Here is a 14,243-nt window from a genome sequence, read left to right as displayed (position 1 = left end):
TTTCTTCTTTTTTATGAATGTGCTTGGCTATATGTAGGTGTATAATTTCTTTCCTCTTTTATCTCCTTACTGTATAACATAATATTGACTTTGCATTATAATATTTAAGTATTGTTAACTCTATAGCATAGCATTTAAGTTACAGATTATCAAGTAGAAGAGTGAACATCACTCAAGGACTTTATATCATCTTCTGGGAATAGAGTTAGTGCGTTTTCAGTTATATGCAGGATAATCATATCAGGTTAGGCAGAACTTTGACTTTGTTATTGTCTTTAATGAAGATTAAATGTGGTTTAAAAAGATAATTATGGATGCCAAGCTTACAAAGAGTGGATTATGACTCTCAATTTTATGTGTCAACTTGCTGAGCTATATATGGTACCCGGTTGTTTAGTCAAACACCCATCAAAATGCTGCTGTCAATGTGTTTTCTTAGATATGAGTAACTCTTGAATCAGTAAAATTTGTGTAAAGCAGATCACTTAGCACAATGTGGGTGGGCCTTATCCAATCATTTAAAGATTTTAAGAGAAAAGACTGAAATACCCAGAGAAGAAATGGATTTCACTTCCAGAATGCCTTTGGACTCAAGATTGCAATTGATGCCTGATAGAATTTCCAGACTGCTGGTCTGGACTGGACATTTTGGGCTTGCCAGACCTCATAATCATATTAGCCAGTTCCTTAAAATAAATCTCTCCTTTTATAGATGTACATCCTGTTGGCTCTGTTTCTCTGGAGAAAACTGACTAATGCAGAGGGTGAACTCTAGAAAGTTTGACCAGCGCCACTCTTATTTTATGATAACTTAGAAGTCTTATGCTATAAATCTGACAGTTGCCCTCAACACATGTTAATTCTTAGAGCAAACTGACTGCTTCATCTTGCCTGACCTATTTGTGGTCAGAGATTAAATATGGGGGCAGAGATTAGACCAGCACACAGAGACCACTGTTATGTGCAAAAGCTGTTTAATGAAAGAGACAGGTTAATTGACCAGGTGGTTATTTGTCACAGTTTTTAAGTAAATACAAGAATAAGGTATATTAGATTGAGCAAAATATCTTTATGAACAGTTTTCCTCCAAAGTATTGTTAAAGCATAAATTAATACCATTGCTTCTCAGGAGAAAGCTTCAAAGATAATGAAGTTGCTTCAGAGAAAATGTTAGTTTTTAATTTGGGGCTAAGCAAACAATCGTAGCCTATGGAATATCCCTCTCCAGCTGTCTGAGTTTTAAAGCTTCAGAGGACTTAAAAAACAAATGAGAGTGAACTGTAGCAACTAAGTGTATTAGGATCAAAGAATTAATGAAAATGCAAATTGTGGGGAAGTAATGTAACTATGGTATTTGTATGTAGGAGTTTCCTGTTGTCACATGCCAGATACCTCCTTCAAGTTCCACTAACATCTCAGAGAGCTTCAGCTGTTCCTTTGCTATTGAAGGCCTTCTTTAGGGCATCTTTGACATCCTTGTTTCTAAGGGTGTAAATCAGCGGGTTGAGTAAGGGGGTGACAAAGGTGTAAATGAGGGCAAATTGTCGATCCTCATCCACCGAGGCGCTGGACTGGGGACGCAGGTAGACCAAGGCACAGAAGCCATACTGCAGCAAGACCACGGTGAGGTGAGAGGAGCAGGTGGAGAAGGCCCGGCGCCGACCCTCAGCGGAACGGATGCGCAGGATGGCCAAGGTGATGAAAACGTAGGAGACAGAGATAAGGATGAAGGGGACCGTCAGCACGAGGATGCTCACGACGTACAGGACAGCCTGGTGCACGCGGATGTCAGCGCAGGCCAGCCGCAGGACCGGGGGCACATCGCAGAGGAAGTGGTTTATTTCCCGGAGGTCCCCGCAGAAGGGCAAGGTGAAGATTAGGGATGTGAGCTGCAGGGACAGGTAGAGGGCCAGGACCACAGCACAGGCCACCATCTGGATGCACAGTTTCTGGGTCATGATGAGGGTGTAGTGCAGCGGGTGGCAGATGGCCACATAGCGATCGTAGGCCATAATTGCCAAGAGAAAACAGTCGGCGCCACCGAGCGTAAGAAAAAAGAACATTTGGGTCCCGCAGCCAGCCAGAGAAATGGGCTTCCGGGCTCCAAAGAGATTGGAGAGCATCAGGGGCACCACCACGGTGGTGTAGCTGATCTCTATGAAGGACAAGTTGCACAGGAAGAAATACATTGGTGTGCGCAGGGAGCTGTGTGTGCACACCGCCCAGATGATGGCCGTGTTGCCACAAAGGATCAGCAGGTAGAGGAGGAGGAAGAGGAGGAAGAGAAGCACCTGGAATTCAGGGACGGCGGTGAAGGCCCGGAACACAAACTCAGCGGGGCGGGTCTGGTTGAGAACCAGACTCCTAGCAAACATGTCTCCTGCAAGAGAGGAACAGAACGTGCTGACTTTTCCTTTGCGGAGTTGTGTTATTGCCTGAGCAAAAGAAAGATTTTCAAGTTTTGTTTCTGATTTGGAAATTACTTAATTGTGATTGAGATTCTAATTGTAATAAAAGATATGGAATAGTATTCTTTAGACTGCTTCATAGCTATGTTTCTGAAGGGGAGAAAAAGGACAGACTTCTAAAATAACTTTAAACATCAGCCTTTAAATATCTGTTTGTAGATGCTAACTCTTTGCTTTTGCATAGAATTCATAGTTGTGTAATTGCAAACATTTATTTTACAGATTAAAATTAGAACTATTAAATTCTTCATATTATTCTGGATATTCTGGTCCCATAGAGGACTGGGAACACACCTTTACTCCAAAGTGCCCCTCTTACCTGGCGTATGCCACTTATATCTATTTCCTTACTTAAGTATATTCTGTAAAACTTCACCTGTCAACTCAAACTTTAGAGTTCAAATATCACAACAGGAAGAAGCATTGAATGCATGGTGGGTAGAAATAAACGTGGAGCTAGCTAAGATAAAGAGAGGTGAAAAGGAAAATAGAAATATCTTAGGGAAACAAGAAAGAAAAAGTAACCACTTTTCACAAAGTCATCACTTCCATCAGATTTGTACACAAGCTATACTTTTTATGTAACAAAAATTCAGGAGATGATGGACCACTACCCAATTATTACCTAGAAGGGTGCTAATACTTAGGTTATAAGATTGTTTTGGTCAGAACCCCAGTTCTCATTTTATTTATTTATTTTTTATTGACTTCATTGGGGTTACATTGCTTAATAAAATTATATACTTTTTAAGTGCACAGTTCTAAATCACATCATCTGTGTGTTGTATTGTGTGCTCAGCATCCAAAGTTTAGTCTCCTTCCATTACCGTTTATCCTGCTTCCCCTCTTCCACGGCCTCCTACCCCCTTCCCCTCTGATAATCACCACCTTGCTCTCTGTGTCTATGAGATTTTTTTCTTAATCCCTTTACCTATTGCACCCAGCCCCCAGCCCTTCTTACTTCTGACAGCTGTCAGAAAAAGGATAAAACATTATCATTTAGAACAATATAGATTCACATATACCCCTATTAAAATATAAAGATGTTCAGATTGACTTATGAAACAAAAACTATTTTTAAGAGGCAAAAAATAAAACAGTGCTTTATTAAAACTATTACTTTTTAAAAAATATTTTCTGGAAATTTTAAAATCTGAAATAAAACATGATCTTCCCCCTGTCTCACCAAATGATGGACAACTAATTGTCCCTGTGAAAACCACAAGGCAGATCACTTATATATTATTAGAAGTAAGAAGGAAAATGTTTAAGAAGACCAGAAGTTATCTAATTGGTACTTAACTACCTCGTGTTCTTTCTCTCTATAAAATGCACTGTAAGCGTCCACACCACACTGAACTCCTCTACATCTGGGCTCTTTTACTTCTTCCAGTTGAGGTTTCTGCTTAACCAGGCAGCTGTGTTTGTTTTTAACTGTGAATACATCATGTATACTTGATACTGTGCAAATTCATGGACGTGTATGAAATGTTGAACTATGAATTGTGAAAAAAAATTTTCAATGCAAATTAATTTCAATATTTTGAAAATATTTGATAAAATAAGTTTCAAACAAATAATCATTTACTGATGAATTTGCTAAGATGAGCAGAACTATGTATGTTTGACAGAAAAATCATAAAAGATAATGTAGCATATGTTTTTCTCACAAATGACTTTACATTTTTATTCAATGTTAAAGACATTGCTATTGCAAATTGAAGCAATGATTTGTGACTATGGTTCATGTAAGAAAAACTTCAGTTTGCAATAATCAAGCAACCAAAAGCACACACAGAAAATATTAAGTATCAGAAGGCTGGGGGTAAAAATGTGCAATTATAGTTTTAAGTTAAATTAAGGTTTTAAGGAATATAACATACAGTAATCAACAGTTCAAGAATCAACAACTCTAGAAATGTTTATCTGAAACCTAGGTACTCTTATGGATCAATGTCACCCTGTTAAATTTAATTTTCAAGATAAAGTTAAAAAAAGATTTTAAGAAATACATACAATATAAAATTAATTTTTTGTAGCTGCCTTTTCAATTAACCCATCAAGCACTGAACTTAATTACTTTGAATGAATGGGATTTTTACTTTACATAAAACACAAAAGTTTTTCTTCATATGAACAATAACCTACATATAACTAAAAATCCAATAGTCACACATATATAACATATCAATATATGTCATATATTCATAAGACAAATTTTAAGACAAATTTATAATGATCGTCACAGCTTTTTAAAAAATAGCGTTAATTTTCAAAATATATAAGAACTCCTTAAATCATGTAAAGTCCCTGGATGACTTTTTTCTCTTTTGTTCTTAGCTAATTTCTACTGGTTTCAGCTCAGGAATCAGTAATCCATGAAGCATTTCTGATTCCCATCCTCTCTCCACCACTGGATAAAACACTCATTTTATGAACCACTGTAGAATTGTGAATATATCTCATTTATAAGGCTGTTATGCTTACCTAATGTATGGGAGACATGATGTTAACAGAATATGGAAAAAAAATTCTTCTAAGTGAGGGTCTTTAGAATACAAAAACTATAACAATCTTCTCTCCCAGATAGAAATACTATATGAACAGTAGGTGATAGATAGATAGATAGATAGATAGATAGATAGATAGATAGATAGCTTTATAAAGAGATAGGTTAATAGACACATACACATATATGTATATATATTCAAGTACATTTGGAAAACACTAAGTGTTCTTTTCATGATCTATAATGGCAATAAGCATTAAAAGGCTCTGGAAATCCTGATGTGAAAAAATGTATGCATGAATTTAACTTTTCAAAACTTATTTCTCTAGTGTTTCATATTTCAATATAAAAAAATAGTGTATGCCATAATTTGAAGGCATTCTTCTAAGCCCTTCAAATATGTTTATTCAGTTGTGTCTCATAGCTACAGCATGAGACAGATAACATTTATTCTTATTTTACAGGTTAAGAACTAAAGTTCCAAAAGATTTAGTAACTAGGAGTTGGGGTTTAAGGTGAAGCATTTTATTTTTTATTATTTTTTTAAAATATATTTTTAAAAGATTTTATTTATTCATTTGAGAGAGGAGAGAGAAAGAGAGAGAGAGAAAGAGAGAGAGAAGGGAGATACAAGGGGGGAGGAACAGGAAGCATCAACTCCTATATGTGCCTTGACTGGTTAAGCCCAGGGTTTCAAACTGGCGACCACAGTGTTCCAGGTCAAGGGTTTATCCACTGCACCACCACAGGTCAAGCCAAGATGAAGCATTTTAGATCTGGAAAAGTAAGTTCTGAGTTTGGACCCCAGATCCATTATTTCCCAGTTACATGATACTGGACAAGACACAATCTGAACCCCATTTTCCTCATGTTGGAAGTATAAATAATTATACCTCATTCATTATGCCATTTGATTTTATTCAACACTTCTTGCATGCACTTGAAATTTCTTCTTACACTCTAAATTGGGAATTGACAAGCTTTCCTTATAAAGGACCAGGTGCTAAATATTTTAGGCATTGTGAGCCATGTTGTTTCCTCCTATATCGTGTATCTTTCTTAATCTCCTCTTCCTCCCTTTCTCCTTCCTCACTCTATTCGTTCCTTCCTTTCATTCTTTTCTCTAACAGTAAAAACACATCCTTCGCTCAAGCGCCATACAAAAAGAGTCTGAACTTGGTCTGTAGGTCTGGTTTGGCAACCTTTGCTGTAAAGTATTATACACAGTAAGTTAAGATTAATTGCAAAAGGAATAGTCAACCAGTCTTTGAAAGATCTCTGAAGATTTTTTCTTACCTCTTTGCAATTCACTTCATCCCATCAGCCATCAAAGAAAATTCATACAGGTTGAAATTTTTTTTCTTTGGAAATGCTACACATTTCTGCCGTAGGTGATTAAAGGAGCTCTCCTGGAATGCTTTATGGCCCTATGTATCCTGTTCTTTAAGGATGAAATAAAATAAGAATACATAAGTTTCAAATGTGCACAATTCTCTAGAAATGAAAAGTCACCTATAGTTGATATCCTTGTAATATTTAGATGTGGGAAGAAAAGAGTGTGTTGATATTCAGGAAATGAGATAGATGTTAAAATGCCGTTATTGGCTAGGGCAAGATGAAGAGGGATAGCAGAAAAGTAGTTTCTGTGAGCTCATTCTAGGCCAGAGTCCTGCATAGGAGGACCAAGCTTCTCTTCTTCATTCTCCTCTTTCCTCCTGGGGCCATTCTTGCTGAATTTAGCCAGGCAATTTAGTGCCCTATAGCAAAATAATGGGTCTCAAAGAGAAAAAGATTCCTCAGAGGTTTTTTTTAAAACAAAATCCATTTAAATAATATTTAGAAAAAATTTCTTGGGTTGATCAACTATGACAAAGTTAATGGGCAACTTTCCACGTGACACTCACAGATAACTACTGGCTAGGGACCACATGATGGTGTCCTCATTCATCTCTACCTGACAGAGACCTCTGAACAGTGTATTCTAGCAAATGTAATCAGTGGGAAATGTTCATGACAACTCCGAGCTCACAGAATGCATAGAATATCTTAACATGATTCCAGTTAGAAAAATTGAAGATGTTATAAATGGCAGAATTAGATGAATCTTATGGTCCTTTCAAACCTCAAAACTCTGTAATTTCTACTTCTTTCTCTTAGTGGCACTTATATCCCACTGATTACTTTCAGGATTCTCATTTTCCCTGTCAATTATATTTATATTTCTCTCTGCTGAGCCCTGCCCTAATCCTACTAATTTTTATGGTGATAACTATAATTTTGACTCTCAATTAACTAGGTTGTTTTATTTGCTCCTTTGCAGTTATCTATCTTCAGTTTTATGTATTATTTTACCCCTAATTCTGCTATCAGAATTTTCATTTTCAACCTCTCCATTTATTTTTTTAAAATTAATTTTAATGGGGTAACATTGATAAATCAAGGTACATATGTTCAGAGAAAACATCTACGGGTTATTTTGACATTTGATTATGCTGCATTCCCATCACCCAAAGTCCAACTGTCTTCCGTCACCTTCTAACTGTTTTTTTTGTGCCCCTCTCCTCACCCCCAACCTGTAACCCCCACACTCTTGTCCATGTCTCTGAGTCTCATTTTTATGTCTCATCTATGTATGGAATCATATAGTTCTTAGTTTTTTCTGATTTATTATTTCACTCAGTATAATGTTATCAAGGTCCATCCATGTTGTTGTAAATGATCCAATGTCATAATTTCTTATGGCTGAGTAGAATTCCATAGTATACATGTACCAAAGCTTTTTAATCCACTTGTCCACTGACGAACACTTGGACTGTTTCCAGATCTTCGCTATTGTGAACAATGCTGCCACAAACATGGGGGTGCATTTCTCCTTTTGGAGCCGTTCTATGGTGTCCTTGGGGTATATTCCTAACAGTGGGATAACTGGGTCAAAAGGCAGTTCGATTTTCAGTTTTTTGAGGAATCTCCATACTGTTTTGCACAGTGGCTGCACCAGTCTGCATTCCCACCAACAGTGCAGGAGTGTTCCCTTTTCTCCACGTCCTTGCCAGCACTTATTCTGTGTTGTTTTGTTGATGAGCGCCATTCTGACTGGCGTGAGGAGATATCTCATTGTGGTTTTAATTTGCATTTTTCTAATGATTAGTGCTGCTGAGCATATTTCATATGCCTATTGGCCATCTGTATGTCCTCTTTGGAGAAGTATCTATTCATTTCTTTCACCCATTTTTTTATTGGATTGTTTGTCTTCTTGGTATTGAGTTTTATAAGTTCTTTATGAATTTTGGTTATTAACCCCTTATCAGACATATTGTCAAATATGTTCTCCCATTGTGTAGTTTGTCTTTTTATTCTGTTCTTGTTGTCCTTACCTGCGCAAAAGCTTTTTAGTTTGATATAGTCCCATTTGTTTATCCTGTCTTTTATTTCACTTGTCAGTGGAGATAAATCAGCAAATACATTGCTGCAAGAGATGTCAGAGAGCTTACTGCCTATGTTTTCTTCTAAGATGCTTATGGTATCACAGCTTACATTTAAGTCTTTTATCCATTTTGAGTTTATTTTTGTTAATGGTGTAAGTTGGTGGTCTAGTTTCATTTTTTTGCAGGTAGCTGTTCAATTTTCCCAACACCATTTGTTGAAGAGGCTGTCTTTACTCTTACCTCTTTTGTCAAATATCAGTTGTCCATAAAGGTGTGAGTTCATTTCTGGGTTCTCTATTCTGTTCCATTGATCTATATGCTTGTTCTTATGCCAGTACCAGGCTGTTTTGAGTACAATGGCTTTATAGTATAATTTGGTATCCGGAAGTGTGATACCTCTATTTTATTTTTCCTTTTCAAGATTGCTGAGGCTATTTGTGTTCTCTTTTGGTTCCATATAAATTTTTGGAATATGTGTTCTATATATTTGAAGTAAGTCATTGGTATTTTAATTGGTATTGCATTGAATTTGTAAATTGCTTTGGGTAATCTACACATTTTAATGATGTTTATTCTTCCTAACCATGAACACGGTATATGCTTCCACTTGTTTGTATCTTCCCTGATTTCTTTTATCAATGTTTTATGATTTTCTGAGTACAAGTCTTTAATCTCCCTGGTTAAATTTATTCCTAGGTACTTTATTTTTTTGGTTGCAATGGTGAACGGGATTGCTTCCTTAATTTCTCTTTCTGGCAGTTCATTGTTAGTGTATAAAAATGCCTCTGATTTCTGAGTATTAATTTTATATCCTGCCACCTTGCTGAATTTATTTATCAGGTCCAGTAGTTTTCTGACTGAGACTTTAGGGTTTTCTATATACAATATCATATCATCTGCAAATAATGATACCTTTACTTCTTCTTTTCCAATTTGGATGCCTTTCATTTCATTTTCTTGTCTGAATGCTGTGGCTAGAACTTCCAGAACTATGTTGAATAAGAATAGTGAAAGGGGCACCCCTGCCTTGTTCCTGATCTTAAGGGGATTACTTTTAATTTTTGCCCATTGAGTATGATGTTGGCTGTGGGTTTGTCATAGATGGCCTTTATCATGTTGAGGTATGTTCTCTGTATTCCCACTTTGCTGAGAGTTTTTGATCATGAATGGGTGCTGGATTTTATCAAGTGCTTTTTCTGCATCTATTGAAATTATCATGTGGTTTTTCTCCTTTTTTTTGTTTATGTGATGAATCACATTGATTGATTTGCAAATATTGTACCAGCCTTGCCTACCAAGAATAAATCCCACTTGGACATGGTGTATGATTTTTTTTTATATATTGCTGGATCCGGTGTGCTAATATTTTATTGAGGATTTTAGCATCTAAATTCATCAGGGGTATTGGCCTATAATTTTTTTTCTTTGTGTTGTGTTTGCCTGGTTTTGGAATCAGAGTTATACTCACCTCATAAAAGGAGCTTGGAAGACTTCCTTCCTCTTGAATTTTTTGAAATAGCTTGAGAAGGATAGGAGTTAGTTCTTCTTTAAATATTTGATAGAATTCACTTGTGAAGACATCAGGCCCAGGACTCCTCTTTTTTGGGAGGTTTTTGATAATTGTTTTGATCTCATTTGTGGTAATCAGTCTGTTTAAGTTTTCTGATTTTTCCTGATTAATTTTTGGGAGAGTATATGTTTCAGGAATTTGTCCATTTCATCTATGTTGTCTAGTTTTTTGGCATACAGTTCTTCATAATATTTTCTTACAATATTTTGTATTTCTGTTGTGTCAGTTGTTATTTCTCCACTCTCATTTCTAATTTTATATATTTGAGTCCTCTCTCTTTTTTTCTTGGTGAGTCTAGTTAAAGGTTCATCAATCTTGTTTACCTTTGCAAAGAGCCAGCTCCTCATTTAATTGATCCTTTGTATTGTTTCCTTACCCTCTATGCCATTTATTTCCACTCTGATCTTTATTATTTTCTTCCTTCTACTACCTCTGGGCTTTACTTATTGTTCTTTTTCTAGTTCTTTTAGATGCAGGGTCAAGTTGTTTATTTGAGGTGTTCTAGCTTCTTAAAGTATGCCTGTAATGCTATGAACTTCCCTCTCAGGATTGCTTTTGCTGTGTCCCTTAAATTTTGAGTTGATGTATGCTCATTTTCGTTAGTTTCTAGGAATTTTTTTATTTCTTCTTTGATCTCATTATTAACACATTTGTTATTTAATAACATGCTATTTAGTTTCCAAGTGTTAGAGTATTTTTTAGTTTTTCTGTTGTGGTTGATTTCTAGTTTCATGCCATTTTGATCAGAGAAAGTGCTCGATATGATTTCAATCTTCTTAAATTTGTTGAGACGGCTTTTGTGCCCTAACATGTGGTCTATCCTAGAGAATGTACCATGAGCACTTGAAAACAATGTATATTCTGCTGCTTTAGGGTGAAAGGTTATGAATATATCTATTAAATGGAGTTGATCTAGTGCGTCCTTTAAGTCTGCTGTTTCTTTGTTAATTTTCTTTCTTCAGGATCTATCTAGTGATGTTAGTGGAGTATTGAAATCTTCTACTATTATATTATTGCTATTGATCTCGCCTTTTAAATCCATCAAAGTCTGCTTTATATATTTAGGTGCTCCTATATTAGGTGCGTAAATATTCATAACAGTTATATCTTCCTGTTGGATTGCTCCTTTTATCATTATGTAGTGACCTTCTTTATCTTTTACTATAGCCTTTGTTTTAAAGTCCATTTTGTCTGATATAAGTATTGCTACGCCAGGTTTTTTTCATTTCCATTTACGTGAAATATTGTTTTCCATCCTTTTATCTTCAGTCTATGTGCATCTTTTGATTTAAGCTGTGTCGATTGTAGACAGCATATGTATGGGTCCTGTTTTCTTATCCACACAGCTACTCTATGTCTTTTGATTGGATCATTTAATTCATTTACATTTAAGGTTATTGATGTGTAATTGTTTACTGCCATTTTATTCTTTAAAACTGTATTCCTTTTTTGCTATATTCTTTTTCTCCTTTGATCTCTTTACAACAGGCCCCTTAGCATTTCTTGCAGCATTGGTTTGGTTGTAGTGAATTCCTTGAGTTTTTTTTTTTTTTTTTTTTTTTTTTGTCTGTAAAGCTTTTTATTTCTCCTTCAATTTTAAACAATAGCGTTGCAGGATAAAGTAGTCTTGGTTGTAGGCTGTTCTTTTTTTTTTTTTTTAAGGGTTTTGAATATTTCTTGCCATTCCTTTCTGGCCTCAAGTGTTTCTGTTGAGAAGTCAGAAGGCATCCTTATGGGGGCTCCTTTGTAGGTGATAGCCTTTTTTTCTCTAGCAGCTTTTAATATTTTTCTCTTTATCACTTAGCTTTGGTATTTTAATTATGATATGTCTTGGTGTAGATTTCTTTGGCTTTCTCTTTAATGGAGTTCTCTGTGTTTCTTGATCTTGTGAGACATTTCTTGCCTTAATTTAGGGAAATTTTCAGCTATGATATGTTGAACAAAGTCTCTATCCTTTGTTCTTTCTCTTCTTCTTCAGGAACTCTTATGATGCGAATGCTATTTCTCTTCATGTTGTCACAGAGCTCTCTTAGAGTTTCCTCAGACTTTTTGAGTCTCTTTTTTTTCTGCTCTGCTTCTGTGCCTTCATTTATCTTGTCCTCTAACTTGTTGATTTGATTCTCAGCTTCATCCATCCTGCTTTTAATTCCTTTCATTGTGTTCTTCATTTCTGATATTGTATTTGTCATTGCTGACTGATTCTTTTTTATTATTTCAATGTCCTTTTTTATATTTGCTATCTCTTTATTTAGGTGTTTGTAATGACCATATATTATTGTTCTAAGATCTTTGAGCATCCTAACAATAATTATTTTAAACTCTGCATCGGGTAATTTGGTTATATCTGACTTATTCAGTCCTTTTCTGGGGATTTCTCTTGATTCGTTTGTGTTGCATTTCTCTGCCTTCTCATTTTGTCTGTGTAGAATGAGGTTTTGGCCTCTGGAGTCCACTGAGTGTGGCCTCTGTGTTCCCTAGGAGTGGAGTGTCTGCAGGTCCGTCACCCCCTCTGCTGCTGCTGCCTAGGGCATTGTGGTATGGGCATTGCCGGTGCCAGCCCACTGGGACTGTTGCTGTGGTTTCCACCTCTCCTTCATGGGATTGGCTGTAATCATGTGCTAAGGTGTACAAGCTTCAGTGTCCTAGGCCTTCGCCCCGCCCCCATGGGTGTGGTTATGCTCGGTCCTGACGGCCCTGACCTTTGCTCAGCTGTAGGTCTCCACCTGAATTCAGGCTTTTGCCCCACTCCTGCAAGAGGAGCCTGCTCATGGGACTGCTTCATGCATTGGCTCTACAGGCCGGGCAGGGCTGCATGCCCATGCTCAGTCGGGGGACTCCACCTGTTCTGGACTTTGGCTTCACCACTGCAAGAGGAGTCGACTCCCGCATCAGGCCACAAGTCTTGGTTCCACAGGCGGGCAGGGCAAGGCTGCACTCCTGAGCCCTTGCTTAAGGACGGGTCTCTGCCCCTTCCAAGGCCCCTGCCCTTAGGTGGCCCACAGCTGGGCTTGACCACTTTCACGCTTCCCCTCTTCCCCAGCCAGGCCAAGACCGAGCTCACACCTGGGCCTCAGTTGTGACCAGCTGGCTTCTGCCCTTGCCAACAGAATGGTTCTTCCATGTCCCACCACTACCTGCCCTCAAGCGAGCCCTCAGCCGTGTGGATGGGGGCACTGCAGCTCAGACCCTAAGACGTACTACTGTAGTCCTGAAAGCTCTCTTCTTCTAAGTGACTCTGCTCTAAGTATTGTGGGAGAGCTTGTTTGGCTGGTGTCCTGCTTGCCTTTGCTGGTATTGCTGTTTCCAGGGAAAATATTCACTTCAGATTTGGGGAGTGGCTCATCTCAGGGGTTAGGGTGGCTGTTTCTGAAAGTGTTTCTCCCTGTGCCTCCTAGATTACACTCTCTTCCTGCTACTCTGGTCCTCTCCTCTCTTCCCGTCCCCCTGCAACCCCTGGTGAGTGGTTGTGAGAGAGGTTTTCTGCGAGGTCCCTTTAAGAAGAATCCTGGGTCTGAGAAATCTGTCTCTTTCTCACAAACAGTATCTTGACTTGTTTTCAGCTAAATACTGTCCATTCACCTCTTCCAGGCTCTGGGGCTGCAGGCTGGGGCTTTGTTCCTGGGACTCAGGACCCTCTCTCTCTGCTAAACTCACTTCCTGCCACACGAGTCTCTTCTGTCTGCTGTTCACTCTGGGGAGCTGGACAGCCCTCTCCATGTTTCCGCTTTTCCTACCAGTCTCAGTGTGGCTTCTTCAGTGTTCTTTGGTTGAAGAGTCCTCTTAGTTTAGTCCAAAGTTGGTTTTTCCAGATGATGGTTCTTAAAATTAGGTTGTAATCCACTTTGGTTCTGGGAAGTGGAAGTTAGTACGTCTGCCTACTCCATCGCCATCTTGTCTCCGGGCCTTCTCAACTTATTTTTATTATTTCCTTATTTACTAAAGAAAATGTTTTTCCCCGAATTTTAGTGAGCTATAATAGACATATAACATTGTGAAAGTTTAAGGTACAATGTGATGATTTGATACATGTATATATTGTAAAATGTTTACCATAACAAGATTAGCTAACACAACTTTACCTTAGATAATTCCCATATTTTGTGGTTGTTGTTATGACAAGAACACTAGGATTTGTTCTTATAGCCACTTTCAAGTAGACAAAACTGTAGTCATCATACTGTACATTAAATCCTGAGAACTTGTTCATCTTATAACTGGAAGTTTATACCCCCACCCACCAGCTCCTAGCAACCACCCCTCTACACTCTGCC

The 14,243-nt window shown here is 37.6% G+C and overlaps 1 protein-coding gene across 2 annotated transcripts; it reads right to left on the bottom strand.

Annotated features, from left to right (window-relative positions):
* Window positions 1-1,015: 1,015 nt before the first annotated feature.
* Window positions 1,016-6,430, bottom strand: OR10Q1 (olfactory receptor family 10 subfamily Q member 1). 2 transcript variants are annotated; one of them, XM_066253991.1, is made up of 2 exons: window positions 6,274-6,430; window positions 1,016-2,435 (listed from the first exon to the last, which is right to left on the bottom strand). In XM_066253991.1, exon 2 carries the CDS (start codon window positions 2,373-2,375, stop codon window positions 1,416-1,418), a length of 960 nt encoding a protein of 319 aa, XP_066110088.1. In that variant the 5' UTR covers window positions 2,376-2,435; window positions 6,274-6,430; the 3' UTR covers window positions 1,016-1,415. The 2 variants fall into 2 exon arrangements, with proteins under 2 accessions (XP_066110088.1, XP_066110089.1); XM_066253992.1 differs by having other exon boundaries at window positions 1,016-2,380.
* Window positions 6,431-14,243: the final 7,813 nt, after the last annotated feature.

This window comes from Saccopteryx bilineata, chromosome 1 (genome assembly GCF_036850765.1).
Source record: "Saccopteryx bilineata isolate mSacBil1 chromosome 1, mSacBil1_pri_phased_curated, whole genome shotgun sequence".
Taxonomy (NCBI): domain Eukaryota; kingdom Metazoa; phylum Chordata; class Mammalia; order Chiroptera; family Emballonuridae; genus Saccopteryx; species Saccopteryx bilineata.
Note: the sequence above shows the minus strand (reverse complement) of the source record. Positions and strands in the feature narration are given on the sequence as shown.

Excerpts from the sequence above, each read along its gene's own strand:
- OR10Q1 (XM_066253991.1), bottom strand. The coding sequence starts at position 2,375 with ATGTTTGCTAGGAGTCTGGTTCTCAACCAGACCCGCCCCGCTGAGTTT.